This window comes from Oxyura jamaicensis, chromosome 17 (assembly GCF_011077185.1).
Source record: "Oxyura jamaicensis isolate SHBP4307 breed ruddy duck chromosome 17, BPBGC_Ojam_1.0, whole genome shotgun sequence".
NCBI lineage: Eukaryota > Metazoa > Chordata > Aves > Anseriformes > Anatidae > Oxyura > Oxyura jamaicensis.
The window spans coordinates 9,276,598-9,304,576 of NC_048909.1; the positions used below are offsets into that span (position 1 = coordinate 9,276,598).

At 40.3% G+C, this 27,979-nt stretch overlaps 1 protein-coding gene across 3 annotated transcripts; it reads right to left on the reverse strand.

Moving 5' to 3' along the window:
- Nucleotides 1-4: 4 nt before the first annotated feature.
- On the reverse strand, nt 5-27,967 carry TRAF1 (TNF receptor associated factor 1). 3 transcript variants are annotated; one of them, XM_035341913.1, is made up of 11 exons: nt 27,923-27,967; nt 14,398-14,619; nt 13,335-13,419; nt 9,782-9,880; nt 8,195-8,356; nt 4,625-4,696; nt 3,788-3,853; nt 2,801-3,238; nt 2,224-2,401; nt 1,471-1,619; nt 5-285 (listed from the first exon to the last, which is right to left on the reverse strand). In XM_035341913.1, exons 1-11 carry the CDS (start codon nt 27,946-27,948, stop codon nt 67-69), a joined length of 1,716 nt encoding a protein of 571 aa, XP_035197804.1. In that variant the 5' UTR covers nt 27,949-27,967; the 3' UTR covers nt 5-66. The 3 variants fall into 3 exon arrangements, with proteins under 3 accessions (XP_035197804.1, XP_035197806.1, XP_035197805.1); XM_035341915.1 differs by lacking the exon at nt 27,923-27,967 and adding an exon at nt 16,360-16,531 and having other exon boundaries at nt 14,398-14,616; XM_035341914.1 differs by lacking the exon at nt 27,923-27,967 and adding an exon at nt 16,360-16,531.
- Between the last annotated feature and the right edge of the window lie 12 nt (nt 27,968-27,979).

The following is a 27,979-nucleotide window of genomic DNA, read 5'->3' on the forward strand; positions in this document are numbered from 1 at the left end:
TGTCTTTTTTTTCTCGTAAATAATGAATTTCAGTGGGTGGTTTACCAGACACCCATGTTTCAAGATTTAGGAATTTGTTTCTATAATGCATTTAAGGAAAAGTGTGTCTTCTTTCACATAGGCATATTTAGGTGACTGTAATTTGGTCAAAGGGAGGAACATGGGACAGCCACTTGCAACATTCATATCATTCACTGGTCTCTGGAATGAAGCAGAAGTCAAGTCTGGGCGAAATGCATCAATAATATGTTCTCTATTATTTTGGTCAAGCAGCATAAACGTAACCTGAAAAACAGAACATGGCAATGATGAGTTATTGAACTGAAAAACGAACCAGAAAATATCAGAGAAAAACACAAACATGCTGCAAAAACAGCTGGATGCTCTATTGATAATTAAGTGCAAACTATAATGAATGTTTCACAAGCTACATGGTCAATTATTGTGACCAAGGGAGACTGTAACAGTTCCCAAATTAAATATTTAAAACTTTGCCACCCATAAAATAAAATGAAATAAAATAAAGTAAGCAATTATTTCCTGGTAGAGAATTCCATAGTGCAAAGACTTTTTTTCTCTCTCTCCTGACAACTTGAAGAAACCCCAGGTTTGGTTCCAGTCATTACATTCATTCTGGTGCTGTGGTTTGGAATCAAAAGAAACAGCTCTGTTGCTTATATGCAAATATGTAGAAGACACAGCCTAAATATTAGTATAGGCTGTCACCATTTTATTACCACTTTTATTAATTCACAGTTCTTTAGTTGGAAATGTAAAATACAGGTAACGCTTTTTTAATACAATGAGGATTGAGAACTTTGATTTCTATTTTTTTTAACTTCTAGATGGTAGGAAGGCTATTTACGTGAAAGGCTTACAGAATTATTACCATACAAAGGCAAATGCTAGAAGAGATCAGAACGCTGTGCATACTTCCTCTCTCTAACCATTGTTGCCTTTATCAGATTCCACTTATAAAATGAGAAAAATAAATAAATAAATAAAAGATCAGGCTAATGTAAAACAACTATGGCACATTTATAAGTGGAACTCTAACCTCACATTTGGAACACCTGTGTTTCAGGCAGCCAATCGCAATTTTCTTATAAACTGATATTTTATGTGTATAGCAAGAGCCAGGAAATACTGTGTCTCCTGCCTCATCCCAGGTGGACACAGGTTGGGATACAATAACCTTGAAAGTGCAGCGTTATTTCAGTATTCTGGTGTTTGAAAACCCTTCAAGGCAAGTATTGAATCTCAGTAGGAGCAGCTTTCCTTGAGTGCAAATCGCTCCATTCAGTGCCAAATTACCACCCACAATTAGAGTGTGGCTTATAAGCCATCAGAGAAGAAAATGGGAAAATGCTCCAACTTCCACTAAAGTCAAGAGAAAAAGTTCTCTTGAGTTCACTGGGAGAAGTAACGGGTTTATGCTAGGATCAGATGTGAAAAAGTTGCCCTTCTTACCTTGTGTCTGAAAGGCCAAGGGAGCAGAGCATCATAGTCTCCTTTCATGACAACAAAGAACAGTGACACATGGGTTCCTTTTCCTGTCCCATCCCCATTCAGATAAATCCGCAGACAAACCTTGTAGCCATACTTCGCAGTATAGAAAGCTGAAAATCAGAACTCTTCATTAGTAAAACCTCCTCTGAAAATCAGACAAAATGACTGTTTTGGCATATGCAAAAAGATTTGTGTCATGTTTTGGTGTTATAGAGATGAGGAGAACACACAAATCAGTACAGCTAGTAAGCAATGAAAATCCAGTGGCTGGAATCCTTTTAATGACTCATGCCTTGGTGAAAACTACCTGGTGTTAGCCACAGAAGGATAATTTACCTAACCAAATTACTTCTCACATGGGAGATAACTGCAGCAGAAGACCATTCAGTACCATCAGGCACCAAGGCTGTGGATTAGACAACAGAGATCCAGCAGATGTCACTGCAAGTAGCTGCAGCGGAGGGCAAATTGCAAAATGAAAGCCCAGAACAGAACACAGCTCTGTGGCAGAGTACATCACAGCCACCCTGAATACCAAGCAGGAGAGCATGAGGTCTTCACACAAACAGCATCCTAGGAGCTCTCCTTAACAGCTCCCTGAAGCTATTTTAAAGCACTTCCTGTCCATGAGCAGAAAGGAGCATCATTCTAGAGAAATCAGTGGGTTTTCTAAAGGACCGAGTTTTGCTAACACACGTGCATGTTGTGTTTTACCTGGTGAGTACAAACTGACTGTTCTTCCCGTCACAGAGTCCTGTAACTTCCGGCCAACCTCTGTTATTTTCCACAGAAAGACCCCGTCGTAGGACGCTTGCTCAGAGAACAGAAGACTCTTATGAAGATTGCTGAGGCCTGCATCCTTCTGGGTCAGGCACCGGTGCAACTCTGCAATCTAGAAAAAAAAAACAAAAACACAGTTCTCAATCAACCCCACTGCCCAGGCTGATGTGCTGCAAAAGCAGCAGAATTGTGGAAATGTCCTCATGTGCTGAAGGGTCTCCTTTGATTTCTTTTGGCAAATTCTTAACATTCACCACTCTCAGGAATAGCCAGAGACAGAACTGCCTAAATACAAATTTAGATAAAAATTTTAAAGAAATCCCCATTTGAAAATTTATCCAAAACAAGAAAAGGATCTTGTAGATGTGCCCAGAACTTAACACTTCACAGTTTCAATTCCTGTGCTCATTCAAATCCCCATCTCTACACTGTCTCTCTCTGATATGTGTTAAGTATGTCATCTTAACACATATCAGCAAGCACACAGGCAATGTTTATCATAAATATTTACCTTAAGTTCAAGGCCTCGTATTATATTTTGATCAAGTTCACTCTGTCTCCGAAAGGCTGTGATTTCCAAGTTAGAGGTTTCCACTTCCTTATTGAGCACTGACACAATATTCTCAAACACATGTAGCTTATTTTCTAGCTCAGAAATCACTTTCTCCCTCACAAGTTGCTGCAGAACAGATTCATCTTCAGGAATAGAAGATGCAGGAAAACAGTCTACTTCCAGATCCCCATTGATTTCCAGACTGCCTGGGATCTGCAGATCGGGGATGCTTTTTTCTGCAACATTCACATTCAGCTGTGATGGTGGGACGAAACCATTTGCAGCTTTGGGAACAGTGCACAAGCTTGCCTTCAGTTGCTTTATGTGCTGCAGCAGAAGCAGCATGTGGGCCCCAACTGCAGTTTTTTCATGCTCCTTCATCTTCTCTTTGCTTCCCTGTAAGAAGAAGGCATGATTAATACTCTCTGTACAGCTATCATAACTGTCCTGGAGCCAAATCAAGCCACGTTCTCTCTAGCTTCTTGGGAGAGACAGAAATAGGAGAACTGCAAGATACAGGCCTAGCTACAGAGCAGCGGACTATCTTCAGAGATACGGAGAGTGGAAAACCAACAAGCCCTCTAATAATCAGTTTAGGGTATGTGTTCACCAGTGTATTGATGTTACATAAAAAGACAATAATTGTCTACAATTTATGTATTAAACAGGATGCCAGGCAGAGTACCAGCAAGGTTCTCAAATTAGTCAGTAATTAATACATACACCGTGCACAGCAGATTGGGCAAGGCAGCAGCTGCAAATTAAAATCCAGAGAAGACCTATTACTGATCTCAGAGGTGCTACCCTTAAGGAAACATCCAAAACAGTGTAGAACAGCATATCTGATAACCCAGCAGAATTGTAATAAACATCCATTTTTATCTGAAGTCAGTGCACTGTACAGGCCAGAGAACAAACCTTCCTGAAGGCAGCAGTTTCACTTACCTTAAATGAGCAGCCAACTTCAGAAAACCGACATCCATCCTTGTTGATCAAGACTGTAGAGTGGTTCTGTTGAAAAATAAATAAATAAATAAACAAAAGGCAAGAAAATAATCAAATACCAATTTCAATTCTTCTATCTACCTACAAACACCTCGGCCCCATCCCCAGCAGCCATAAATCAGGTTAATTCAAATCAAGGCATTGCCACAGCTTACAGCGTCTGACCAGCTCTGAAAACTCATTGATAAATCAGTCAAGAGTGTGGTGGACTGGAAGTTTCTTGGCAGTTAGGTGCCTTTCTAACATACTGATGTAACAGAGTTTAACAAACCAGTGATTCCCTAGTAACAACTTCCCAAAAATAATGTGGCAATAAGCAAGGTGCCCCACAACAGCTGTGCACACAGCCACTTTAACACTCTTCCTGCTCTTAGAGAAAGCATGGAAGAGCTGCGTTTTGCAGCATGCCCTGGGAATGAATGGATCTACTGGACCAAAAGCTCTGTCTGGCATGAGAATTTAGTTCCTTTCACAACCAAAAGCACCTATCTTTAAATACACTGTTAGACAGCATATGCTTCTTTCGGTCACATGGGTCTCCCTGAATATCTGAAAGGAAGCAAACACTTCCCTGGCTTTGGCAGAATAATTTAGTAAGGTAATTGTGGGAGCAGAGAAGAAAAGCTATACATGAGAGCTGTGCTGGGATGTAAAAAGCATCCAGAGATAACTGCCGTATCTGAAGATGTTCTCAGATGATCATTTAATCTAAATGAACAAGTGATATTTTCATGAATTGAAATAAAGTTGTACTGCTTTCACTCATCTTTTACCTACCTTTTCCTTTGGTGATGTTTCTGTTTGCACACGTTTTTGTTCCCTACATAAACTGCCTTCACATGAATGTTTCTGTCATTAAAACAAGAAGAAAGGGATTGAGCACATTATTAAAATCACCCAGCATCTTTACTTAGGAGAAAATGAAGGTTAGAGGGGCTTTTCTACGAGAAATTCTGTGGTATGGAAGAGTTAGAAGTTCCTTCCTTCCTTCCTGGAAGGTGTGGATTGAAGAGTAAAAGCGAGTAACTTCCATAGGAGCACTACAAGCTCCACAACACATGGTGCAAAACCCTGTACCCCTGTCCAGACAGTGACCACCCTCGACCTCACTACTCAATAGACTGCAGTGTTTTCAGGCTTCTTTTCAGACACAATAACCTTCAGAAATGTGGGACTAAAGCACATCTGTTAAAAAGTGGGTGCTGCTGTCCCCTCTGCAAGGAGTTGGTGGCACAGGGGACAGCTTCCGTGGTTTCTTAAGCTCAGCTTCTCATCTGATCACGCAGCTCAGCTCAGCAGGTATGTTCAGTGACACATCTCCAGATGCAACACCCATTAAATGGAAGTACAACGTGTGATCAGTTACTTATGAGGCCCTGAGTTCTCGGAAATTACTTACAGATGCTTTGCAAGGTCATCCTGGGAAATGTGATACAAGATTGGCAGTGTACAAGTCTTGCCCAGTTCAAACCACAGCATGTACGCACACACATGCATGTGTATGTTCACACGTATGTACAGCCAGTGGCATGCAGGTGGATTACGGAACAGAAAGCAAATGCATGGGAAAACCAAATAAAAACTCTTCGTCCATTGGCTTCGCATAGCTCGCTTAGTGTGCAGACCCTTCTCAGGTTCTGCTTATTAGCATTTGGAAGGCAGGGATCCAAATTTTCCATCATGATGTAGTAATGCAAAATGCATTAGTGCTAACATGAGACTTCCTGCCTTTCCTGGCTTCAAGGAGAGGAAAGCAATCCTCCTGCCATTGGTTCTGACTACAACTGTAACTTGTGTATTTAACACAGCAACTGTCAGCTTTCAACCCCCTCTATACAAGGGGGTTACCTTTAATCTTTATAAATGCCTTTGCATGCCAATACATTTCCTATAGTCTGGAATTTGTTGTTGATAAAGCCATTTCAGCAGCCCTCAAGTCTTTCCTCTGCAGAGTCCTGAGGCTTCTCTTTTGATCCCCAGGAATACAGACAGGTTTTTTTTCCCACTCTTTATTTTTGAATACTCTGTACCCTAGGTACTACACAGTGTGTGTCTCTACTTCTTACTTGCTGCTCTTTCACTCCTTCAGATCCCCGACTTCCTGACGGAGAGAGGGGCTGGCGGGAAGTTTGTTTAAAATATGGGACTGCAAAAGCCATGGGACCAACAACTGATTGGCTACGATGGGGAGAGTGAGAGCAGTGCCCCAGACTTCCCGTGCTCCCGTAGGACTGTGGATATACACACAAACAAGGAAAATTCATACGCCACATAACTATAAATTTAACAAGGCAGATCACGTAACCAGCGCAATTCCAATGTTCTGAATGCTAAGGCAGGCAGTGAAAGATCAACATTTCAAGGCAAATCCCCTGCCAAGGCTTCCTAACTAAAAATTAATAAGATGACAGCTAACCAGAACGAGGGGGAGGAAAACAGTTTGTCATTGCAGGAAAATGAAGCCCGCTGAGGTAGATCCGCAGTGTCACAGAGCTCAGGAAAGAGAAAGGTGCTAGGAGCAGACTCACAGCTCAAGTTTCACTCCCCTGCTTGCCTCTCACTCCCCTGCTTGCCTACTGCACTTTCAGAAGGTTGCAAGGGATTAAGCGTTGCCACCTTCTGGTATCTGCAGTCTCTCTGCAACAGACACTGGATTTACCACTGGTTACATGTGCCTGGATCCAGATACTCGTCTCTCTCCGTAAGAGTTGTTGAGATATGAAGAGCGCATGCAAAAGCTTTCTAAGAAGCTTGTTTCAGCAAGAGTGCTTTCTTCATACTCCAGGACTGCTACCCCCATACGTTGGGTATATCTCGTGGCTCAGTATTTGGAAAGGCTTACGTCTGTGACGGTTATGGCATATAAAGCCACCCACTGCTATTTACATCAGGCTGCATTCTGAGGTATTCACAACAACCCTCCTGCTATGTAGGTCTTCACATCACTATGCCCCCATTCCAGGATAAAACTCCAGGGCTGGCAACTATTCTCTCTGCATTATCTGGAGGGCTCAGTATCCATTCTGCTCTACCCCAGGAGAGTGCTGTCCCAGCAACACCTTCCGAGACGAGAGTCCACAGGGTGATGAGCTAGGTGGGACTGGGATGGGAAAGTTCTCAGAGATTTCAAATCGAAACACATGTAGTGGCGTTAGCAAGGGTGGGTGTCTCTTGTTCATGCTGCTATTGCTTTGTCCCAGGAATTTTTAAAGCACAAAATGTCCTAAAGAGAAGGTGATGCACTTCCACCACGAGGCTGAGAAACATGCCACTGATGCTGTATCTTTGGCAATCTCTTCGTATAGCAGCTAGTTTTCTACCATTTTTCACTTGCCCCACCACACTGTTTCCTCCTTCAGCAACACAGAACAGTTTCTGTTAGCTCCTTTGATGCCCTCAGACCACTCCCAGAACGTGCACCACACTGCATCTTCAAAAATGGGGAAAAATAAAGAGCAGCTTTAAAAGTGTTGAAATGAGCACACGAAGTCACTTAAAATCTGCAAGTACTAATGCAGATTGTTGCCCTGCTTTCATAGTTTTGAGCATCAACTGACAAGTTCATTGCATTTAAGTAAGAAGGCAATAGGTTTTGCAACATCAATTTAAAAGTTTGCTGATCAACTACAGGTTAGTGAGAAAAAGTATTTGTTGTTTTAAAGAGAATGTTGAGCAGATGCTGGGGACAGACAAGTGGTTTTAAATATACATAAACACACACAGGGGATATGTACATTTTGCAAGTCCCTGTCACAACAGCGGGAAACACAACTTAAAACATAAAATATATATATATTAAAAAATGTTTAAATAGTCATAGAGAAATTTTTGGCAGAATGAGTTCTGACGCTTCCTGGTCTGTATGGACACTGCTGCTAATTTTGAGATTTCTGTATCTGATCGTATCTAATAGGAATACTATCTGATAACAGGAAAAAAAAATGGGCAATTTTAGTGTGAATAAAAATAAATAATAATAATAATATTTTTTTTTTTTTTAAAAAAAAAAGGCTCTTTCAAGATCTCTTCCCTGCAACCGTCTGTGGTTCTTTATCATATCTACCTCATACTGGGAGGCACACTTTGACACTGGAGCTAAAATGTGGACTGTCCGAGCCCTGGATGAGCACACAGACATTTCCCTCTCCCTGCTGTAACATCCCAAGCAGACTATCAGATATACATCATTTTTCTCTCAAATACATGCATGGAAAAAAGAGCAAACTCAGTAGAATTAAATGTTCTCCACATGCAGCAGCATTCATGAAACTGAGGTGGAAAACGTCATGATAGATTATTTAAGCCATTAATATAAAACCATTAAGTGACACAAATAAATGTTCTTACTTGGTATTCACTACTGGATAGGCTCCGCTTGCACTTCTGACACATTGTCACATTATTAACACAGCCGTTTTCCAAATGATCTGCAAGATTCTTCCTCATTACCATGTGTCCACAACCAGTGTGACAAGGGATTAAAGCATATTCACATAAACTCTGATGCTCCTGGAAGTTAAAAGTTGCAAACCAAAATGTTAACTGTGGATAAACATAAATAGCTCGCATTCTGCCAGCTTTGCTTTACATTTCTTCTAAGCTTGGGTAAGGTCCCACTCTACAGCGTTACCAAGATTGCTGTTGAAAAATCCACCATCTTTACTGGGGCTTTTTTGATAATTCTTAACTTAAAAAAATATAATAATAATAAAAATCCCACAACTTTTGATAAATTCAAACATGAGCTCTCTCTTGAACTGCTCTGACTGACAGGATGAATGTGGTTAGCCTGCTGACATTTCTACATAGCATAAAAGAATGGCCACCTGACAGCTACGCAACAGTTAGGATACAACTCTCATCTGTATTTTAAATAACTTTTAAGACATTTCCTTTTCATTATTTGCATCTTCTCATCTCAACAAGGAAAAACGTCACCATCTTCTTCCATGACTACATCCAACAGGTCCACTTTCATTCTTAAAAACACAGTATTCCATCAGAAAATATTTATTCTGGCCTCTTCTCCTGAAGCTTTGGCACTTTGTCACAACTGGTTTTGTCTTCAGAGAGAGATGGCTGTCCCCTACAGAACTGGCTCAGCCATGCCAATTTCAATCACACGCTCAACTTTCACATTCATTTGGCCATGTATTCGTGCTGAGAGGGGCTCCACTTCTCAAAACTATGAAGCTGAGCAAACTGGGCAGATTTTTTTCCATAAAGAGGAATGCACTCAAATAGAAAACTGGTGCAAAATTAGCGCAGACAAGAAAAGGCAGCAGCACCGCAGGTGCTTATCAGGTTCACAGGCATACATGGTACATGGCAGACTCCCTGTTGCAAATGCAGAAAGGCACCCTGCTCCTACAGCAGTGCTCCAAAATAAAGCTGCCTTAGCATCATGAGATTTATCTGCATTTTTTCATGATTCTGTTTTGCATGTCAGGTTCACAAACCTTGTCCATCTACATTTTTTATCTGGGGCATTTCACATCTGCCTGAAAAGAATGATGAATGCATTCAATCCGTTGGAATCATATGCACAGGATGAAATTATTTCTGTTTAAAATAAATACTAAGGATATTGCTCATAACTGTGTCCTGGAAATTGAAGTATTTTCATGCTACTGCTTGTAGCATCTTTGAATTTAAATAATAAGTAAACTTCACGGAAAATAAATACAATAAAAATCCATAGCTGACACATTTGAGCAACATTAATTTTACAATCTTTCAGGATGTTCTGGATTTGATCAAAGCTCTGTTAAAGTAATGAGATGTTTCAAGATACTCTGTTGGTATGAATCATGCTATCTTTGTTGATTCTTGTGAATTTGCACTAATCTGTGTTTGCTGAGAAACTACTTTCATTCTTCTTGTCCACATTCAAGTAAAAGCACATTAATTTAAATAAATTGCTCTTAAACGTACTTCAAAATTTTTCATGATACCAGACCAACTGCACCCAGGGATCAGGCAGCGTACTTTGAGTTCAGAAATCTCTTTATTAATGGCAGCATCACCAAAAGCCTGGAAAGGAAACACAGTAAGGAAAAATCACTGGTCAGAAAGTACTGCAGCATGCATTTTTTTGTGGTAGGAATTATCAAGACTTCAGATCTTGATAAATCCCTTCTTTTTTGTTTTATTTACTCTACTACCATAACACTTTCCTATTTACCAAGTATTCTGGTGTTAGTAGAGTCAAATAATTTTAATTTCTTTGTTATGATTCAAAAATAAATTATTCGATGCCATATAAATTTATTGCAAAATGCATAGCCAACTGTAGCTTTTATTTCAAGTTCCTTTTCACAGAAGCTTGGAATACATCACGTGCAATGAATGTGCTGATGTGATCCTAACTATAGGGTGCTGCCATGTGCGACTCTAACGAATGCATTTCATTATTGGGGTCATTAACACCTCCTAAAGTGCTGTAGAGAGGACTTGGGTCTGTTCTGCAGGGAGACTACATTTCTCAGATGAGGCTGTTTCCATTTAGTATGGCACTGTGTGCTAAAGAAATGTAAACCACATGTGAGGTATTTTTTTTTACTCCATAGTTTTTTTCTTAAGCTGTGAAGAATTGTGAAATTATTCTGTAAATGATGAAACACTACACATTTTTAATATTACATCTTGCGCAGTCAAAACAGGTACAGTGACAAGAGAACAAGACAGTGGTAAGTGCACAGTAAGAGGACAGCAGATTTCCTATGTAACAAAGAGCAAGGCAGGAACTGGGGGCCAGGGAGGGGGGTCTCTACATATACAGGGGGGAAAAGTATTTACAAATGATGTCCACGCTTCTATGAAGTTACTGAAATTCTGCACAATGAGTTAGAAAAGTTACCAAATAAGATTATCAGAATCAGCACTGCTGTTTGTTTTTTAATCTAGATACAAATGTTTGTAGTCACCTACATTCGTCATATGAAATCACGTAAAAGAAGCACAACCAGCTCCGTGAATGGTAACAAAGGAATAAATTTATATATGCTGAGTCTTATAGAAACTCCTTTCCGCTTCTCAACCCATAAGCAAAGTCTACCTCTGAAGAATTTCTGCACACAAATTGCAAACAACTCCACAAACAATAAATAAATAATAATAGACTGTACAAACACACGTGTGGCTCCATCTGCAAGTATGGAAGATATTATGTGGTAAGCTAGCAATTAGGGAAAGCATACCAGCCCCAGCCTCTAAAACAGTCTAGTCGAATTAATGAGCAAATCAAAGAAATTCAAGTTATCAGGCACATGGTGGCTTTCTTCCCCATGTCATAAGAAAAAAGCTCAAGGAATTTCCTGACATTACTGAAGAGATCTTTTAAAATATATTTAACTACAGGGACAGTCCCAGCAGTGCCAGGGTTTCTTACTGCCGTGTGCATTCCCTGTGCTTTTTGTTTCACACTTGTAGTTGCTAAATCACTCTGGACACAGCTCAGTTAAAAAATAAGGCAGAAAATCCTCCTCTCTTTCTTTTATCCACACAGGGCACTGCTTTGAAATACCCGCTGAATTTCTTGCCCTGATATCTGGGAACATAAGCTTGCACGGAACTTTGTTAGGGGCCTGAGTCAGACCCTCGTACTGTAAATGAGATGACTCTCACTGACACAAAAGTGTTCTGGGTCAAACAAAAGGAAACAGAAACTATTTCTCTCTGATTTGCGATATTGTAGTTGGACGTGTCCCTCACATATTAGCCATTTCAAAGGAAGATGTTGGTGCAGGTGCTGCCGGTGGCTGTTGTGGGACACCACAGATGCCTGGTCCTGTCTGTCCCAGAGCTCGCTGCAGCTGAACCAGGATCTTCCACTGCTCTAACACAGCGAGGAGGGGAGAGCCACAAAGGGGTTCGAGCTCAGTGCAGAGCAGAGAATTGTCCCCTAAGCAAGTTTCATGAATGACGACAGATAGGTGTGCGCAGAGTCGTAGAAGGAAGCCCCCCACTCCTCTAACTGACTTCAGTGGCAGATGCAGATGCTCAACAACTGATCCTGATGAAGAGCACCAGGGCAGGGCTTGAGGTACATGTAGTATACCAACGGTTCATAAAAGAAGAATGTGTCAGGGAAGGTATGGGAGCTCATGCGATAAGATAAAGCAGATACACCTTGTGATAGGCCCTTTTATTTCCTCTTGTGTAAGTATCTTATTTAAAATATAAACATATAAACAGACAGCATATGGAATAAACATTAAGCAAAAACGCGGTAAAGGTAAAGCAGAGATTAATCAGGATGAGATATGGAGCAAAAAACAAACCTGCTATACAGTCTTTATTACTCATGTTGCTCACAAACTGTGTATTATTTGTTGTAAACTGATCTATACAGACAGATCCTCGTGCTTTTGTGGTGACTGACTTCATGTGGACTCTCAACAGGCATAAGAATCTGCCCAGGCAGATCAGTTTGCAAGAGTGGGGCCCTGTTTACTGTAACCCACCCACAGATTTTGCAGAAAGTCCCAAAAGACTTAGGGAGAATCCTGCACCAGAGAAATATGAAAGTTATAAAAAATTAACAGTCGACACAGAGTAAGAATTTCATAAGGGTTTAGCTCTATCTATGTGTGGTTCCATGATGCATGAAATTCTGTTACCGGGAAATTTACTGCAGAATTGAGGATTTTTTCTGAGATCTTCCTGAGTTCAGTGTTAACTGCAGATTCATCATTTTGCTGCAGTCAGTTACTATATTTTGCCTTTTACCTCACTGCCAGCTGACTCTTGGGTTTCATTCTTTCCTAACAAATTTAGACAGAATGTGTATCTCTTGGTATTCCTGCCTGGAATCAGAAAGGAAGGAAGAAAATGAGCTGGTACTGAGCCCTTTGTTTGTATTCAGGATAAAGAACAGTGCCATGATATGCCTGGAAAATCACGTAACAGCAGAAGAGATCTGCACCATTAAATTACAGAAGAAACATTTGCAAGTGCATAATTTTTATCAATGATCACGTTCAGCTCTAAGTTTTCCACTCTTTTCTCCAGATATCCTGGCTGTCAAAGTACTCCCCAGGCAATTCAGCTGGCTAGCCCACACTCCAGCTTCTTCTCTGAGAGAGAACTCTAACCTGAAAGTTCGGTAACGTGTTTGAAGGGTAGAGAGAAACTTGCCACCCCCAAGTGAAAAAGCCACCAGGATACTTACTAAGGATACTAATTAACATCTACGACATATTATTACAAGTAGGAGAGCATAGGTTAATGGAAGGCAATAAAGATTAATTATATGGAAGAAGGATTAAGAGTTAATTATACAGAAGAGCGATTTTACACTGCAGAACTGAACAGACTTTAAAAATCCTAAGGATGCCATTGCACCTTTTAAAATCAAAAACTTTGGGAAATTCAAATGACTGAAGCACAAGTTAATATTCTCTCCTAAATTATATTCTAATATCGACTATAGAGTAGACCAGGCAGTGATTAATGATAAGTTAATGAACTGCTAACTACAACTTACCCTTTCTTCTGCCAAAAGGCTTCCTTCAGTTAAGGTACTGGGATCCTCCTCTTTACATTTCTGGCAAATTGGATTTTTATTGTTTCTGGCAAAAAGAAAGAAGAAAAAACAATCAATTAGTTAACTGTAGTTTAGGATGTCTCTGTATACACACTGAAATAAATTAAAATGTGGAAGTCCTTTCTACTCAGAATCCATAATCTTTGTTCATTAAAGGGATGAATTTTAAACACACTGAGGTAAACAAACAAACAAAACCCTGCTATTCCATTCCTCGAGATCAGAACTAGGCCCATACATTTTATCTATATTTCATCAAAGCAACAGCAGCTTGGATCGTGAAAAACAATAAAGCTGGGAACCTATTTAGCCAGGACTACAACCCTTTCACTGCATCTTGACTGCTTCTGTTTTCCAAAACATCAAAGCTCAAATCAGCTCACATACGCAGACATGTACTGCAATTTCACCTCCCACCTGTAGGGCAGACAGGACCTTTTCCAAAGGCTCTGAATCAAGGTGTAATTCTTGAAAGAAAAGGGAGGACAGAAGCAGGTAGTCAATCATAGCAAATACCCACCTAGCTCCTGGTTTTCAGGAGAATGGCTGTCATTGTTTGTCATTAATGGCAACAGCACCTTAACATGCAGTGATCTAGCTGAGTTATTAAATTTAAAGCTCTAAGATAATGTTTATTAAAATCCCATCCCATCACTTACCGAAGGACTGTAAACTCCTGCGGTAGTATTAAGTCAACCTTGCGCTAATTGTTCAAAGTTAAATCCGTACCATTATGTCGCAATTACGCATAGGAAAACTGACACCTTTCAAGCTCCGTAATCCAGCCTTTCCCACCCCGCAGACATCCACACTGGAAACAAGGAAGGAGGCAGAGACCACCCTGCGTGCCCTGGAGGTAAGTACTTCCAGACTGTACAGTGTCTACGGACCAGCGGGCCAGGTAGCCACAGACTCTCACCTACTGAGCACAGTGGCACTGCACAGGGCACTTGCAGCCACAGAATGGGTCACAGCAGTGTGAGCCTTTGTAGCAAGGACCTACCGTACAATCCACGACAGGCAGGCTGAGCAGTACCTATGCCCACAGAGCGTTTGCAGGGCTTTCTTCAGAATGTTGTTGCAGTTGCTGCACAGGTATTTCTGATCAGGTGCATCTTCACAGATGTTAGTGGGATATCCAAAAGGAAATTCATTTTCATCAGGAGAAGAGCTGAGGACATCCTGCGGGCCTCTGCTTGATTTCTCAGCCATTTGAAGTAAACTACTGTCAAAGATGAGGAAAAAAAATAGGTGCTGAAACAAGGAGACACACGCTCACTTTGATGTGAGAGAATATATCAGGCATCAAAGTCCTCAGAGCAGCTCCAAACCTGTGTAGTAGTCTAGTGATCTCTTTAATTGAATCTGTAGCTGACATGCGTGACTAAATGTCACAGTGGGGCTTGACGAGGTACCAGCAGGAAATTACTGTACAGATTTAAAATTTCCCTGAAACACAATATGAAAATGGACAATACATTAAACAAAACTCCAGGGTTTTCTTCCCACAGATTTTTAGTTTGTAGAAAGATGAAGTAAACAGTCCCATCATCTTGATCCCATCTGTCCACGACACACAAAAGAATTTCCTGTAGAGTAAATCCCCAACAACATTCAATTTACAGCAACCAAAATTTGAGATTATAGATGCAGAAATTGAGCAACTGGTGATCAACTGGTGAGCAACTGGTGATGTCTTTGGTGATCTTCCTGAAGTCATACCACTACTGGCAAAATGAGAAAGGAAATCACAAAAACCTTAACACCTGTGCTCTAACCAGAAACACCTAAAGCCCCACATGAAAAGGTATAAAGCATGTTCAGTACAGGTTTTGGTTAATGAGAGCTGTGCAGTTGAATACTTTCGGATATGCAACCAGAAGTGATTCTGCTGGTCTCCACAGTGGCTTGGAAATTTCAAGACAGGTTTTTACCACGCGGCATGGCACATTTGGAACATAATCAATCTACTGAAGACCTTATGAATCTATTCTTTCCCATGACAGTACTGACACAAAATAACCTGTCTCAGTACCAACTTTGACTTTATCAAAAGTAACATTTAAGTCTGAAAACAATGGAATCAATATTTAAGTCAACTGGACTTGTTCAGGTTTGAGCCTCAAGGATGCCAGGTTGCCCTAAGTGGACTTGTTTTACCTACATGTCCACACTGTGGTTCTGGGGCACGCTGCAGACCTTGCACACAGTGAGAGGCTGGGATGGAAGTGATTGCAGCTGCCACCTTGTACAGAAAACCATAAGGATGGGAGAGCCAAGTTCAGCTCTCTCCCCTGTGTCAGAGGACTCAGACTAATGCCTCTCACCTTCCCTTCACTGCTGCAGCCAATTCGGACATTTTCCACACCTCCTGTGTAAGCTGTTTGCTATGTAGGGACGAACAGCCAGACCCATTGGGCCAGGCAAGGAACAGAAACAGCGGTGTGACTCTGACATGCAGCGCATGGGGCATCCCCAGGATTTTAAATACCCCCTCTTTGAACAGCATTTTGTTTTCTAGTTCAGGCAATTCACTTGGCCTCTCTAGGCACTTAAAAGGGAGGCTAGCAACAAACACAGGGCTGCCAACCCTCTCAAGAACCTAAAAACGAAAGCCTGCAATGCTGAATGTGACAGAAACCGCACCGCTAGTTAATGAAGCTCTGTGACAGGCATAACTGATGGGCACCCGGTGACAGCAGGCACAGAGGAGGCCCACCAGCCTTTACGCTGCCAACCACCCACAGGCTTTGCAGGGCCGGCCTCCTCCTTCCTCCTCCTCCTCCTCCTCCTTCCTTCCTCCTCCTCCTCCTCATCCTCCTCCTCCTCCTCTCCACCACTCCACCCGCCGGGCCCGAGGATGCCGAGGGGCAGCGGGCGGCTCGCCTGTCCCCAGAGCCCCCTCAGCGGGCCCGAGGCGGCCTGAGGCGGGGCCCGGGGCCCTCCCTCCCTCCGCTCCCCTTACCTGAGCCCGCGGGGGCGGCCCGGGCCGAGCCGGGCCCCTCGGCACGCAGCGGGCGAGAGCCGCGGGGCCGGGCGGAGAGCGGCGGAGGCGCCTCGGGCCGCCCCGGCGGGGGCGGTGGCGATGCCGGGCCCTGCCCGCCGGGGGCGGCTGGTGAGGGCGTGGAGGCGGCCCGGGGAGCGCGGGGAGCAGCGGGGGCCCGGCTGCGGGCAGCTCCGGGCCTGTCCCCGGCCGGGAGTCGGGGGAGTGAGCGTGGAAAGGCCCAAGGCCTCAAACTCCCCTCAGGAGAGCTAAAATAAAGAGTGTTAACTTCTGTTGGCGTGGTTAATTCCTGAAAGCGGTGCCGTTACGGCAGTGTGACACTGCGACCTGGCCCCGTAACTCAGAAAGTGCAGCGTGCCCAGAGCAGGGCCGGAGTGAAAGCTGCCCTCTGAGCACCTCAGTCTGCTCAGGGGAAATCCGAGCGCTCAGAGTAAAGCTGGATGCTTGACTTTCGTCCCGAAGCCTACCGGGGATCCTCCCCGTGCCTCTGCCCTCCAGCTATTCTCAAATGCAGATGATATTCATAACAAGCTAACACAAGGCCAGTTAACTAAGGTATGCAAATCCTTCTAAGATGCTCACAGCGCAGTGAAGATTTCTACAAAAGGAAGTTTCACTATCAGGATAAGGCAAGTTTACAATGAAATCACATGCTGCAACCACATCGACTATGACTGAGTCAGAAGAGAGTTTCAAATGCAAATCTGTTAGTTCTTCCCTATGAAAGAAATTTGGGAAATACCACTGGGGGGGACTCCTAGCTGAAAACTAAAGATAAAAAGAGAAGCTGGTGCTCCGGGTGCTTCGCTTGGTTTGCTGTGCTGCAGCACTTTGAGCAGCGTTTGCATCCAGGTAGCTTATTCCAGCCTACAGGGTTATCTATCGTTGAGTGTCCGACTGAACTCTGATATTTCCGTTAGTTCCACATGTGGAATAGCTGCCCTGTGTGACTGTCTCCCCCACATAATTGCAGATTACCAAATACAAAACTAACCAGAGCTGTATTAAATAATAGATTGGAAGTGGGGATCCTCTGGGAACAAGGGAGAGCCCTCATTCAAGTAAGCGAACTATATATACACTGTAGTGCTTTGTTGCATTGCTAGAAGAAACATCAGAATTAATTCCTGAACTTTTTTTCTCCTCACATTGTTATGAATACATATTCATAACAATATTCATGTGTTTTCACAAAGTAAAAAAAGAATATTCATCAACTCTGCTCACACAGCTGTGTGTGACTCAGCTTGGTTGCCTGGCTGATACAGCAACATGTATTCATTTCCATGTGTTCCCTTACTGCATGCATGCTGCGTTTACTGAGGATTTTTCAGCAAAGAATTCCATTAAACTTCTACCTTTTTGACTCAAAAGGACAATGTCAAGCAACAGAGGAATAAAAAAAGCATTTTTTGAGACTTCAGAAGGGCAACTTAATTTAAATATATATATATCCAAGAAAAAAATAAAAAGATGGCCAGGTCCAGGGGTAGGATATTATATTATATTATATTATATTATATTATATTATATTATATTATATTATATTATATTATATTACATTACATTACATTACATTACATTACATTATATATTTTTTATTATATATTATTATAGGGCTGGTATACCAGAAATGTATGTGCACACAGGAAAAAACAATCTTATAAGTATACAGTACTGTGAGGATACTAGAAGCACCAAGCCTGGCACTATTTGCAGAACAGAGGCTAACAAAACCTATAATGTTACCAAAAAAAAGTACAAAATGATTGAGATTGAAAATTTTATTTTCAATAATCTTTGTGGTTAATTGAAAATAACAGGAAGTATTAAAGATATACTCAGAACACAAGAGATGTACACGGCATCCCTATGAAAGGCATGCTAGAAAGATAGCTGCTCAATTTTCTTTACCGTTTCAGGCTCTGCTGTCTGTAACGCAGATACTTCAGCTCATTTGCTGCACGGGCAATATCTTCCCACAGCTGCATGCTAGCATATTCATGGGGCTCGGAGACAGAGAACAACCATCTTCTGATACCTAGCATTTTTAATAATAGAAGTCCCATTCTTGGAAGCATTATCTAAGAAGTTTCTTGTTTATGTTCACAATTTCTTTCACTCTGTTTTATTAAAAAAAATCATTTGTGGGCCAAATACTATTTTCAGTTCCACCCTGTAGCCTCACTGGAATCAGGATACAAGACTGTTTCCAAGAAAATTATTTGATCCTTCACTTTGTCAAAACAGTGACATTTATTATTATTATTATTATTATTTAAGGTTTTAACAGTTTAACTATGATGATGCAAAGGAAATTGTCATTAGAGAGAAGAAAACATTGGTCTGATGGCTCGTGTAGCAATATGGGTGCACAATTACTTGTGTATCCACCAGGGCACCTGTACATGTAGCCTCTTTAACAGCTAGGATGTTAATAAGATTTGGCAATAAGATTGTGGAAGAGGAACATGATGTCAGTTCTATTAAAGTTATTTTTAAGGCTTCCAATTTAAATATCAAGATCCACTTATGTGAGTAGGAAGAGTGGCCCTATTAATACTTTCAGTATCACATGTAATGTCTTTTCATTTCCACTTCCTTCTCTTTACTTCTCCATGCTGTAAATGTATTTGTAGATGCTCTGAATGCAGAGTCATCAAGGCCCCATATTAACTAAGGAGTCTGTGTGGAAAGTGTGATCTGGCTTACGTTATAGGGCTTGAAATATTTGCTTTCATTGCTTTATAATTAGGGCTGCTAAAAGTCATGGCAAGTTAATCTGGCACAGACAGTTTCTACCAGGATGTGAGCTAATCGTTCAAGAAGTTTTAAAAATAGTTCTGGATGTGGCATTTTTATGCTTTCAGAATACAGAGAGGCACAAGTTAATCATTTCAGAAGGACTGATGTTACACCCATGGGGCAGTTTCTGTTTCGGGATGAAGGGGCACCATGTGCCACTAACCTACAAGGCCTCCTTTCTGTGCTGTTAGCTTGCTCCTTCACTTCAGCCTTGAGAGTTCTCAAAAGTATTACACCTCTATCTTAAAAGGTGCTGAATTACAGAAAGAAACTAAAGATAAGTTTTTGGTACTTTCCAAACTAGAGATATTTCCTCTGGTAAATTTCCCCCATATGAGATCAGTTAACCAAAAACAGGATGTGGCTCAGAGAGAGACCAAAATTTGAAGCTTAACTTCATTATAGAGCCATTCCACCAATGCTAGCATTGCAGAGCACTGTGTTACTATTTAAGGTGAATGATCACTTACACATCCCAGAAAAAAAAAACTCATGAGGGAATATATTTAATTTCAGTATTTTCCTTTTGAAAGCATCCACGAGCTTGAGCCTTTTAATTAAACAGTTATTAGTGTATTTACAAATGGAATTTAGGCTCAGATGCTGTGTGTTTTAAGGACTGTAGCTGAAGTGCAAGCAGTATTTTCAGGGCTGAGAATCTCATTTCAGACAGAAAAAAAAATGCTGGAGATAGGGATGTCTCACTCAGTGAAAACATAATTTTCAGTTAGTATAAATGATCTGGAAATGTGTATGTATTCTAGGAACCCTGAAAAACTGGTAAAACACAGGAATGAAAAACTTGTTAGTAAAAGAAGATCCAGCCCCCATGAGATGCAGTACTTCCAGGAACTGGAGCTGAGTGCTCCAAGTCAAGATCCGTGGCTGTTCATTCTACTAGTTTGTTCTTTATCTTCTATGCTATTAATTCTTTCCAGACTTTAGCGACCCACGCAGTAGGAGTACAACAAAGTTGTAAAATTTCATCAATTTATCTTCAAGACTTTCAAATAAAAACATGAAGAATCATAAAATTTGATTTATTGTTATTTTCAGCAAACTTGACAGCTTTGCCACAATTCAATCTTGTCTACAATAAAAGATTTTAAATGTTTTTCTTGTATCTGCCTGAGCCCACTATCAGTTTAAGCTCTGCTTTGTTATGGTGATATCCTGAGGACCTAGTCCAACTCATATTACAGGAGATGGAAAGTTTCCCATTAAATTCCATAAAAGCTGAACTGTAATCCTCAAACAGACATTAGGAATCATTTTTTATTTTTTTTTTCCTTTATCCCCACTCTGCCTCAATTTTTTTCCAGATCATATTCTTTGTAGCACAGTATTATCATCAGCTTCCTGGTAGTTGTAGTACTTTCTTTTTTTCTTTTTTTTTTTTTTTTTCTTCCAAACAGTAGATGTTCTGGAATAACTCTGCAGCATTTGTCAGAAAAAAAAAAAAAAAAGAAAAAAAAAGGGCATTATACAAGCCAAGAAATCCCATTGAACAACAACAACAAAAAAAGATTAAAAAAAAATTAAAATGTTTCTCTTCTTGTCCTTGATAGTTTCCTGTAAGCAATACTACTTCAGCATAAAAACATCATGAAAATATTACTGAGCCTGATATTAGGCAACCTAATTACCCAGACCTCTTTTACATTACGAAGCTTCTTGGTGGTATAACTGTCTCAGTCACTACGTTTATGCAGCGGGACAGACACCGGGTAGAGATGTGTAAAGCTGACATGGAACAGTTTATGACAGTTTCACTAGATTAAGCTCTGTTTTCTGTTGCAGCCTGTCTACATCAAGGGCTTATGCTGGTACTTGTGGTTATGCTTCTGTTTCTCTTAACATACACAGAGTCTGATCTAAACTGGAAAATTCTTAGCTGCTTATTTCCATTCTTACTGCTTTGGAGAGAACTCTGGGAATGGGAGCTGTGCCCAGCGGGAAGCCTGCCAAAACACTCTTCCAATGCTCTGGATGTAACATGAAAAAACAAGCTAAGATTCAACATCTTTTGACTATAAAGCAGCTGGCAAAATGTGGATACGCTATTGATAGCTCAGTTCACTTGTACAGCGTGTTACAGAAACTATGTAATTATCAGAAAATTTGGTATATTTGAGTGGAACTAATTAGTGGGAAAAAAGTTTTTTTTTTTTTTTTTTTTTTTTTTTCCTATTAAAGAAGATATTTCTTTAATAATGAGAGGAATAGAGGGAATAGCAAAGACTATGTTAAATCTTCTGTAACCCTGCCAGAAGTTACTCATTTTGTTAATAAGAGCACCTTCATCCTAAAAGATGTTTAGAAGATGATCTTTATACACGTGATAGAAGCAGAAAGAGACTTACTATCCACTAATTTGCATTTCTCTTCCACTGAGACCATAATTAACTTTGCTGTTGGAAAGTGACTAACAGCACAAGACTTATCTTTGCAATAGCCTTTTTCAGTACGGGTCATAAACCTGAATAATTTCTATACCACCACTTACAATGTCTATTTGTGCCTGTACTTTATAGGCAAGAAAACCTGGGGAACACAGAATTTCCAAGCTTTATCCGAGGTTTCACAGGAGGAAAACGGTATTCTACAGAGAACCAAAACTCCCATCAAAACACTGCTGCAGAAAGAAAACTCCTGAATGTTCACAAAACAAGATGTCTTTAAAGAGAAATCTAAAGTAGAAAGAAAATTATATTGTAAACAGAGGAGACGCCTGAATGAAAGAGTAAAGTTGGAAGTGGGAGAAAGCCGGCAAAGGGAAAGACAGGTCTATATTCTGAACAGACAGGCAAGCAGGCTTAGTGCTTAAATTCTGGAATAGAAAGAGTCCTCTCATGAGGCCAAGTATCTTGGCAGTTTTGCCAGAGATGGGACTCCAAAATCACATCATCACATACAAGTTCCCAGCAGCGTCCTTGGAATTCAGCCAAGAAAACAAACCTTGAAACTCTCTGTCGAATATATGCATCACAAATTGGATGTTGAAACCCCACAGCAAGTGAATGGGGCACAAAGTGATTAGGAAATGAATGCTCCCATCTGTTCATGTTCAGTAACAATGGGTCATCCTGGAAGAAATTGCCGATTGGTTTCGTAGTGAAATGGTTCAGAATTGTGAAATTTTTCACCGGCTCAGGTTGTATTTTCTTTGTGACAAGATACATACAGGATGGAAATTCGGCATTTTTTGATTTGGTTATCTAAAATCACATCTAAAATTTTCCCTTACCATGATTTTTTTTTTTTTTTTTTGCTTCAAACCCAGGCCTGGCAGGCATTGTCATGAGCTGGACTGCCCTCTGCCTCACCCTAGAGCAGTTCTGTTCAGAACTGGACACCAAAATCAGCGGGGCCATTGCTCACCCGGGCAAATAGCCAACAGACACAATGAAGTGATGCTCAGTAGCATAGGTTTCTAAGAACTTGCTTTAAATTCATGTGGGTTTAGGAATCTTCCCTCAGTTTCTGGTATTAATCCATTTTATTCTTTTAAATTACATCACAGATTAATTTGACCCCTCAAGTTTCCATGGGAAGCTTTTGATCTTAGCTCAGTGTTGAGATTCCTGACCAAAACAGATGCTTAGCTGATCCTGCCAGGCTTCAGTGTCATACAGACACTGTGAAATGGTGAAGTTCTTAGCTTTGATAGGAAGCCACAAGTGACACTAGGGACACAACAAAGATTCCCGCATCAGCCTGGGTTGAACAATTTTATGTAACCACAAGCTCGGTGAGATTCCCGGACACTGAAGTTTGAAATATTGAAAGTATTGAAAACATTGAGCATACATCTCTGTCTGCGTGTGTGTACTTGGTGCAGAGGAAAACATGCGCTGCCTTTTCAGTCACTATGTACACAAAGACATTCATCCCAGGAGCTGAAATCTCTGCCACAAATATATCTCCAGATTTCTCTTGTCAATGGGAATAAATGCATTTAGAAGGGCCTGAGCACCCTGGGCAGCTCAAAACGAGCCATCCTGAGGTGGCAGCGGTCAGTACGTCCTTCCCTGCCCCTCCTGCCCCTGCTGTGAGCAAGAGCAGCACTTTCACTAGCTGACTTCCACCCAAAGATCCCAAAGCACTTTGCAAATACTAACAAATGGTACCTTCGCCAAGGTACATTTCCATGTAACACGGAAAAAAAAAGAGACAAATAAGAAAGCTGAAAGTCCACAGGCTTCAAAATAACTTCTCGTACTCGGTGTACAGGCTCGGGTGCTCAGTTGAAACATGCACAACTTGCACACGAGTGCTGAGAATTTGTACCCTAAATTGAAGTAGAACTGTAGATGTTCAACACCTGTGAAAAGTGGGTCCATGGAATCAATTCTTCAGAGAGTCTACATTCTAGAGCAATTATTACCCCAGATGGTACTCCACAACTGTTGCTGAACATGGCGTGATGCATGTTTGGTGAAAGTTTAGTGAAATTCAGGACCAAAATGGACCTCCTGACTTTCAGTTCCCTTTCATAAGTATTTATCTGGAGGCCAACCCACATTTGCACTGAAAGAAACTACCAGTGCTACTTAAAATAATTACTCAGTGTGTACTATTCTAATATAACAAAACTAACTGGAGCTAGAAACAAAATACCTTTCAATATTGCAAAGACTGGTGACTCCAAATCTGGGGAATTACAGGAATGGTGGAAACTAATACCTATTGCTACCTAGCTGTCAGAGCCTGAGTCTGAATATTTTCTAGGACCTTGCAGCAGTAAGCTTTTGTGGAAAATCTTATGATTTGGGCAGTGAAAATGACATTTTTATGGCATATTGCTTTTTATAAATAATGAAGGAAAACTGGCTAATCAGACTCTGGCAGAGACAGACAATGCAGGCTCGTAGTAAGCGCAACTCTTCAGTTCCAGCTGCAGTTTATGCCCAGTCTGTCAGCAGAACTAACATTTATGTCTATACATTGTAAATCGCATTTCAGCAGGTATAAACTGGCATAGAGAAATGTGAATCTCTGTGTGTGGGGGGGTGAGATGCTTATAAAATATTTTCTCTTTGATTTTTTTTTGTGTGAATCAGTAAAAGAAATACTACATCTACAGAACTAGATATCAAGGATAAAAAGTATAGCTTCTCCAAAATAATTGTAACACTGATTTGCATTAGCCAAGGATGTGCTCTACAGCCTCACAGTATAAATTGCAGAGAACATATAATAGCCAGTGGAAAGAATGCACTGTTGAGGTTACTCTTGTAAAGCCAAATTAGACAATACAAGTCCATGACAGGGCTCCTTGAAACCAGCTTACAGTGTACTACATCCAAACTCTAAGCCTCTCTCTGTTTCTTTTGGAGAACTTTTTACCGGCGCCAGCGGGGCCTCTGTCATTAAGAGAAAACTGATTTTCCATTGTAAAACCCAATTTTTGTCGTTTAATATCTCAGCTGTTTCAAAGTGCAACAAATATAACTTTGTTTGCTTTCCTTAAGATAGAAATCGACAGCTTAGTTGTCAAGTAGAAAATAGAGGAGGCATAGTCTGAACCACAGCACCTGAGGGATAATCTGCATTTCGTGGCTTCTAGCTATGAGCACGGGTAAATACAACTATTTTATGAATAACCACCTGTGTGTAACAGATACTTCCTGGGATAGAAAAGAAAGGGCTGAATACAGAAATCTTTAATCAAGATTTCTCTGCTATTGTTTTCTAAACTTGAATGTTCTTTTTATGAAAGCTGTGGGGTTTAATTCCGTATAGTGTTTTCCAGGAAATCAGTTGCTGCTTAAACACGTATCCAAATTCCAAGTTCATTCAGAATTTGAAAAGCAAAATTTAACACGAGGAATGGAATTTAGTAATGACCCAGCAGTTGGCAAAACCAAATCTTGGCTCCCAGGATAATGAAAGAGCCAAACCCAGATATTTCTCCTAATTAGAGGTGAAAATATTATTAAATATCTTAAAAATTGAAAGCATATGTAGCTTCTATAAGGTGGTTTTTTACTGGAAAATAACTGATGGCCATGCCAAATTTCAGTGTGTTCTTGTGTAAGAATTCAGCAGGAGATTAAGAACACATTTTGCTAGGAGACATGCATAAACATTAACATTTACATAGACCGTAAATAAGGCTCTGTAGGTAGGGTCAAATGAGAACTTGCGATGGATGAACACCAAGTTGGCAGCCCTCAGAAAGAGAATGATTTTTTAAATTACGAAATAATATTCACTCAAATGAAAAAATGGATTTCCCTAGTATGTGTTCACTCATCTCTTCTGTTGATTTCTACACCCATACTGTAAATGAATCTACTGACAGGGTTGTTTGTGGAAAGTTTGAGATTACTTATGGAAAGAGATTTTTGAACTTGAAGTCTTACTAAGGATTATATCCTAGGGTTTTTTAGTTCTCCATCCAGTGCAGGATCCCACCTGCAGACTCAGAAAAGAGGCTGTGCCTATATTGAACACTTATATTGCTGTAAAGAGAGATAAATTAATTTCAGTGCAATATCCTGGCTTTACATTGCCCAAATACACTGAGGAAACACCTCAGCATGATGAAGTGAATATTTCTCCTCTTCCAGATGATTTCAGATTGTGTGTACTGTCATAAAATAAAAATGATGTGATAACTTGGACTTGCAGCCCACTGGCTCACATAAGCAATCTTCTTTTTCACCTGGTATTTAACATGATATGTTTTAAAGTCAGCCAAGAAAGAATGATGACAATCACTTAAATATAAAAAGTGAAAGCTTTATACAGGGACTTAGCATTCCTCTCCTAAAACTGTATGGTATTCTTAACTCAAAAGAGTTTTGACAGAGCACTAATCTGGCTCAGGCTACTTAGGCCTTCTGATATACCCAGAAAGTTGTATACACAGATCATTTCTGCACTGCTAGTAAAGCAACAGCCAGAGAATGGCACCATTTGGCTCTCTTCCTAAATTAGTCACAGCAGTTAGATGCAGCACAGCAGCTTTCATGACCAGACCAAAAAAGTGAATGTTTCATGTGTCACTGTGCATAATAGGGTGGAATTTGGTCTGCTCAATCATTTATTAGCTTGGATCAATTAGACAAATTTCTGGTTGCAATGAAGAGGGAAATAATTTTGTGACATCTATCTAAAAAAATCAATGAAATAGAAATGGAAAATGATGGGAAAATACTTAAATAAAGAACTAAAAGGCTTACTTAGTAATAACCCTTAGAGTTGTTATCTCTGGAATTCATCTAATTCAGGTCTTACATATCTGCCAAGAGTATTCAGGGAGAATCACGTTAGAATGCCATCTGGTGAATTTTCTTATTCAGAGACTGATCTGGGAAACGTATTAAAAAGGAACAAAAGTATAATGACCAAACTCATTTCATTGACTTCAGTGGGCCCTGCTTTTAGAGATTATCTGTGCACATCACTAGAAGCAACTCTGAAGTTCATTCTGGAGACTACTGTGACTGTAACGTACCATTCTGCCAATAAATGAATTTTAGAAAAAGCCTGTTTACACGCGGCCCTTGGCATCTTGCCAGAATTGACAGACTCAAGGCCAGTGATCTCTGTTCTAGGAGAAGTGAGAATAAATTTGGACTGGAGTACACAGCTCTCTGGACAAGTGCAGTAATATGGAGGCAGACCAGTAAGCCCGCATACAGATGCTGGACTTGGTATAGAATACAAAAGTATAGTAGGCAAACGCATGTTTCTCTGAAACCACTAAAACTATTAGCCTATGACTCAAAGCCTGGAACATTTGGAGACTTGCACACCATGTATATAAACAACCAAGGAATAGAAAAACACTGTGTACAATTCAGATATAAAAGGGCCTTTCTGATGTCCAGAATCCCCAGTAAGTACAGAATGTGTTTTGAAATAATTTCCATTTCATAATACAGATGAGTCATCTAAGCAGTGATTTTTCCAGGAATTTCTATTTTTTTCTGAGATTAATCCTGTGAGTTGCTGCATACCTCAGGGCTCTCTGACTACAAATCACTAAGATTAGCATGGCAGTGGATACTAAAATCAATCCCATGCTACTTCCATTTTCTCCTGTCTTACTGACTAGATCCAATGGGAATTTGCCTGTGTCAAATAGATGAAGACATAGATGTTCCTTTTCCCCATGTTTTTCATGGTTTTCATATGAAAGTCATGCAATGCCACATGAGAAAGGTAAATCTTTCATCATCAGTATATATATATATACACAAACCTCCATACTGCACATGGTTAAATGTGTCTAAATATATACACACATAAAATACACATTTAAAATATTTTAACAATCTTGTAATGATCTCTATCTAATGGGTAGATAATACTGGATGGAAACAGCAACAACAAATAAGATTAAAGATAATTATCAAGTTAGTCGGTTTAACAAAATAAGTGTAACATTTTTATACAGTATTTTAAAATTCATTTGCTAGATCTTCAGGAGCAATACAAACTCCTTGGGGTTTGTCTCACTGAAGTAATCAATAGAACTGAAATTTCACAAGTCACGTCTGAAAACGAGACATGCTCCTTGTCATGTAAAGCTTTTATGTAAATTACAGTTCAGAAGTAGAAATGCTTACAGGTGGACTGCCTAGACAACCTCACCGAGCATTTAAGTGTACTTCACTCTGCAGTTTGAGTTTATATCCAGATATGATTGGATAAAGTGTTATCTTATGCTTCTCAGAAAAATTTAGAAGATTAAAAAAGTACTCACAGAGCCAAAATTAAAAATTGCATCATCCATGACCTTCTTTCCACATGTTAAACACTC

Coding starts and splice junctions, on each gene's coding strand:
- TRAF1 (XM_035341913.1), bottom strand. CDS start 27,948: ATGATGCAATTTTTAATTTTGGCTCT. Junction 4,697..8,194: donor TATCCAGTAGTGAATACCAA/GTAAGAACATTT, acceptor TTTTAATGACAG/AAACATTCATGTGAAGGCAG. Junction 1,620..2,223: donor AGTCAGTTTGTACTCACCAG/GTAAAACACAAC, acceptor TCTGATTTTCAG/CTTTCTATACTGCGAAGTAT.